This window comes from Salvelinus namaycush, chromosome 6 (assembly GCF_016432855.1).
Source record: "Salvelinus namaycush isolate Seneca chromosome 6, SaNama_1.0, whole genome shotgun sequence".
Classification (NCBI taxonomy): domain Eukaryota; kingdom Metazoa; phylum Chordata; class Actinopteri; order Salmoniformes; family Salmonidae; genus Salvelinus; species Salvelinus namaycush.
This window is the reverse complement of record NC_052312.1, coordinates 46,501,389-46,507,195: the sequence shown is the minus strand read 5'-3', so window position 1 is coordinate 46,507,195 and position 5,807 is coordinate 46,501,389. Positions and strand designations below refer to the sequence as shown.

Below are 5,807 nucleotides of genomic sequence, written 5' to 3'. Positions count from 1 at the left end.
GACTGCATGACTCTATTAGCCTGTTTCAGTGGACAGCAGGGTTCAGACTGCATGACTCTATACGCCTGTTTCAGTGGACAGCAGGGTTCAGACTGCATGGCTCTATTAGCCTGTTTCAGTGGACAGCTGGGTTCAGACTGCATGGCTCTATTAGCCTGTTTCAGTGGACAGCAGGGTTCAGACTGCATGGCTCTATTAGCCTGGTTTCAGTGGACAGCAGGGTTCAGACTGCATGGCTCTATTAGCCTGTTTCAGTGGACAGCAGGGTCACGACTGCATGACCTCTATACTCTGTTTCAGTGGACAGCAGGGTTCAGACTGCATGGCTCTATACGCCTGTTTCAGTGGAACAGGCGGGTTCAGACTGCATGGCTCTATTACCCTGTTTCAGTGGACAGCAGGTTCAGACTGCATGGCTCTATACGCCTGTTTCAGTGGACAGCAGGGTTCAGACTGCATGCTCTATTAGCCTGTTTCAGTGGACAGCAGGGTTCAGACTGCATGGCTCTATTACCTGGTTTCTGGACAGCAGGTTCAGACTGCATGGCTCTATTAGCCTGTTTCAGTGGACAGCAGGGTTCAGACTGCATTGCTCTATTAGCCTGTTTCAGTGGACAGCAGGGTTCAGACTGCATGACTCTATACTCCTGTTTCAGTGGACAGCAGGGTCAGACTGCATGGTCTCTATACGCCTGTTTCAGTGGACAGCAGGGTTCAGACTGCATGGCTCTATACGCCTGTTTCAGTGGACAGCAGGGTTCAGACTGCATGGCTCTATACGCCTGTTTCAGTGGACAGCAGGGTTCAGACTGCATGGCTCTATTAGCCTGTTTCAGTGGACAGCAGGGTTCAGACTGCAGGCTCTATTAGCCTGTTTTCAGTGGACAGCAGGGTTCAGACTGCATGGCTCTATTAGCCTGTTTCAGTGGACAGCTGGGTTTTAATCACTGCTCTGACTCTGTTCCAGTGGGTCGTTTCAACACAATACTGTTTACAGTCTCAGTGGCCCAAAGAGGTCAAAGGTGAGCACCCTGGCGACAAATACACACTATACAGTTACTTATTGACTGACGTGGGCTGACTAAGTGTCTTTCAATGGGTTGTAAAACTTTAGTGGTGGTATAGGGAACAAGGGTGATTAAGTCTAAAATTCTGTGTGGTGTGTGGGGTGTGTGGTATGCATTCATATGTTTATGAGTGTTTGTGAACGTGTGTGTGCCAATGTGTACCTAAATGACAGAGTGGAGTAATGTCGGGGCGCGTAGGAGCGTAATTACACCAGGAATAAATATCACTTTTCTGCCTTTATCTTTCATTCACAGAGAGGCTTGGAGTGTGCCAGTTGAATTAGCATAAGAGGGAAGGCAAACGAGCTGCACTTCATGACATTACAAAATGGCGCCGTCAGAGGGGCCTGTCCTGCTGAGAGCTACGTACTGAGAGGAGCGGAGAGATGCATCGCTTCAGATCGGTTGTCATTTTGGATTACTAAACACGTCAGCATTTAGCCAAATGCTAGCACTTTATCATAGCAAAAACACTGACCTGTTAGCATGGTAGCGTAAGGCTAACAGCTTGCTGAAATAGACTAGACCCTTCACAGCCGCCAGTCACATACACTGTCACCCAGTATCACGTTTTGGCCCTGACAAAGTCACTATGACCTGAAAACGTCTGGCACATGTCAGCGTAACCTTTTCTCAACTCTAACGCCAATACATTTGGCCCAATGCTAGCACTGGTACATATGCTAGCACTGGTACATATGCTAGCACTGGTACACATGCTAGCACTGGTACACATGCTAGCATATGTACCAGTGCTAGCATATGTACCAGTGCTAGCATATGTACCAGTGCTAGCATATGTACCAGTGCTAGCATATGTACCAGTGCTAGCATATGTACCAGTGCTAGCATATGTAGTGCTAGCATATGTAGTGTAGTGTACATACAACACATCTGTTTTGGCCATAGTGCCCTGACAAAGTCATTATAAAACTGAAAACTTAAGGTAAACATGACTTTCATTTCTCTCTGTCATTTTCCTACCATTTTCTGCAGGTGCTTCTCTTTCCGCACGTCCACCATGACCATGCCCTCCTTGACCAGGCTGAGGCCCACGTCGTCCTTGGAGTCGGCAAACTGCAGTGTGACGTGGGGGCAGTGACGCCGCTGTGCTCCACGTTGAGCAGACATGGGTGTTCTGGATGTCCCGCACCAGACTGTCCACCACGTCAGCACGCGCATCCTCCTAACGGGGGTGGAAGAGGAGGAGAAGGGAGGTCAAGGGGTTAGGCCACCCTGCTGGAGGCTGTTGAGCCGGAACAGTTTATCCTGAAATCTTTAGTCCTCTAATAAAAGGGATTCATATTGTGCTCAGAGAGCGAGACAATGAAGCCAATTAGGAGTATTGAGGAGCAATAAGACACGCCCCACCATGGCTTTAAAAAACAGGGATCAAATGATTACACCCCAACATTCCCCATTCATCATTGCTCTGACCCTCTTGCTTGCTCTCCTTCCTCTCCTCCTCCCTCCATGCCTCTTGCCCTGGTCCTGTCTCCATGGCAACCCCCGAGCAAGCTGCCCTTGGGGTGTGAATGTGGTGTGTGTCTCTGTGTGTGTATGTGTGGAGAGGGACGCTGAGTGTTCAATGGGGAAAAGTGAGGGGCTTTTTGTTTCTTCTTCTTCCTGGGTCAGCTTGTCACACACTCCGCGGGGGAGCTCAGGGCGAGAGAGGGAGGGAGAGGTGGTGAGAGAGATGGATAGAGGGAGAAAGAGAGCCAAGTGGACTGGGTGAGAAAGAGAGAGGGAGAGGAGGAGAGAGAGCCAAGGGGACAGGGTGGGGATATGCAATATGAATGAGGGCCTTCTGCGAGTGGGACAGGAACTACAGGCCTAGGGACACTAACAGGGCCTTCTGCTGAGTGGGACAGGACACTAACAGGGCCTTCTGCTGAGTGGGACAGGACACTAACAGGGCCTTTGCTGAGTGGGACAGGACACTAACAGGGCCTTCTGCTGAGTGGGACAGGACACTAACAGGGCCTTCTGCTGAGTGGGACAGGACACTGTAACAAGGTTAGCACTAGCACACGCCTGAAATGGAACAGTGTGTGGATGGTCATAACTATGCATTCAACTATATATGCTAACAGGGCCTCCCGGGTGGCGCAGTGGTCTAGGGCACTGCATCGCAGTGCTAGCTGCGCCACCAGAGTCTCTGGGTTCGCGCCCAGGCTCTGTCGCAGCCGGCCGCGACCGGGAGGTCCGTGGGGCGACGCACAATTGGCATAGCGTCGTCCGGGTTAGGGAGGGTTTGGCCGGTAGGGATATCCTTATCTCATCGCGCTCCAGCGACTCCTGTGGCGGGCCGGGCGCAGTGCGCGCTAACCAAGGTAGCCAGGTACACGGTGTTTCCTCCGACACATTGGTGCGGCTGGCTTCCGGGTTGGAGGCGCGCACGGTGTTAAGAAGCAGTGCGGCTTGGTTGGGTTGTGCTTCGGAGGACGCATGGCTTTCGACCTTCGTCTCTCCCGAGCCCGTACGGGAGTTGTAGCGATGAGACAAGATAGTAATTACTAGCGATTGGATACCACGAAAATTGGGGAGAAAGGGGGGTAAAATTTAAAAAATATATGTGCTAACAGAGGAGAATGTATTATATATCTTTAACTTATATGCGTGTATTAATATGAATATGTGTCTAAGTGAATGACTGACTGTGTGTGTTTCTGTCTGTGTGGCCACTGGCCAGTGTGAGTCACAGCAGGTGAGTGAGCGACCAGGCAGCACCCTCTCTACTCCAGGTGGCAGGGCAGAGAGGACATCAGGGGAGAAACGCTGTCACCACTAGTAACAGGCCCAGAGAGAGAGGGAGAGGAAAAACCCACAGAGAGCAAGAGAGAGAGAGAGGGAGAGAGATTGAGAGGGAGAGAGATTGAGAGGGAGAGATCTGACCAGAGATTTAGGGACTGAGAAGAAAAGAGAAGAGAAATATTAGCTGAAAGAGAGAGAGAGAGAGAGAGGATATAAAGAAGATGGGTAAGTACCCCTGAGATAAAGAAAACATTTGCTTTGGCAATGTAAACATATTTTCCCCATTCCAATAAAGCTCCTTGAATTGAATAGAATAAAGAAAACAGGAACCAAACAAGAGCCAATAGAGGTAGAGAGACAGAGAGAGAGAGAGAGAGAGAGAGAGACAGAGAGAGAGAGAGAGAGAAAGAGAGAGAGAAAGAGAGAGAGACAGAGAGAGAGAGACAGAGAGAGAGAGACAGAGAGAGACAGAGAGAGAGGGAGAGACAGAGAGAGACAGAGAGAGAGGGAGAGACAGAGAGAGAGAGAGAGACAGAGAGACAGAGACAGAGAGAGAGACAGAGAGAGAGAGAGAGAGAGAGACAGAAAGAGGGAGGTAGATAAAGGGAAATGGTGAAAGAGACAGATCAAATGAAAGAGCGGTAGAAAGACAAAGGTGGAGAGAGAAAAAGGGGGAGAGCGAGTTAGAGAGGTAGAGAGCTATGTCAGCTGTAGAGTGGAGGTGAGGCTGAGGCCTGGGCGGACAGATGGTCCACATCACCCTGCTGCAGCCTCACACTGACTCAGTGGAGGGGGACAGCACACAGACCTTGAACCCAGACACACACTCGAAAATAAACAAATATACATATTGGGTAAGGACACACACATTACAAACACACGCATGGACAGACACACACAAAAGGACGCGCACACACACACACACACAAACGGATAGACGCACACACACACACACACACACACACACACACACACACACACACACACACACACACACACACACACACACACACACACACACACACAAACAGATAGACATACACACACACACACACGATCAGGCACACACACACGAACAGAACCACAAAAATAGACATCCTAGGCTAGGACAGACTAAGCTTAGACAGATTTAAAAACATACACTTTCAGTTCAGACAAACCATGTGTTTTGATCTTAGCTATGTGATCCCCACTCAGACAAACCGTGTGTTTTGATCTTAGCTATGTGGTCCCCACTCAGACAAACCATGTGTTTTGATCTTAGCTATGTGGTCCCCACTCAGACAAACCATGTGTTTTGATCTTAGCTATGTGATCCCCACTCAGACAAACCATGTGTTTGATCTTAGCTATGTGGTCCCCATCAACAAACATGTGTTTTGATCTTAGCTATGTGATCCCACTCAGACAAACATGTGTTTTGATCTTAGCTATGTGATCCCCACTCAGACAAACCATGTGTTTTGATCTTAGCTGTGTGGTCCCCACTCAGACAAACCATGTGTTTTGATCTTAGCTATGTGGTCCCCACTCAGACAAACCATGTGTTTTGATCTTAGCTATGTGATCCCCACTCAGACAAACCATGTGTTTTGATCTTAGCTGTGTGGTCCCCACTCAGACAAACCATGTGTTTTGATCTTAGCTATGTGATCCCCACTCAGACAAACCATGTTTTTGATCTTAGCTATGTGATCCCCACTCAAACAAACCGTGTGTTTTGATCTTAGCTATGTGATCCCCACTCAGACAAACCATGTGTTTTGATCTTAGCTATGTGATCCCCACTCAGACAAACCGTGTGTTTTGATCTTAGCTGTGTGATCCCCACTCAGACAAACCATGTGTTTTGACCTTAGCTATGTGGTCCCCACTCAGACAAACCATGTGTTTTGATCTTAGCTATGTGGTCCCCACTCAGACAAACCATGTGTTTTGATCTTAGCTATGTGATCCCCACTCAGACAAACCATGTGTTTTGATCTA

The 5,807-nt window shown here is 48.9% G+C and overlaps 1 protein-coding gene across 1 annotated transcript in view; it reads right to left on the bottom strand.

The window, feature by feature from the left end:
* Positions 1-2,039: 2,039 nt before the first annotated feature.
* LOC120049154 (staphylococcal nuclease domain-containing protein 1-like) overlaps positions 2,040-5,807 on the bottom strand; it is a 311,592-nt gene continuing 307,824 nt past the window's right edge. The window contains 3 exon segments of the mRNA XM_038995382.1: positions 2,040-2,167; positions 2,170-2,199; positions 2,202-2,253. Coding sequence (XP_038851310.1) covers positions 2,040-2,167; positions 2,170-2,199; positions 2,202-2,253 — 210 coding nt within the window.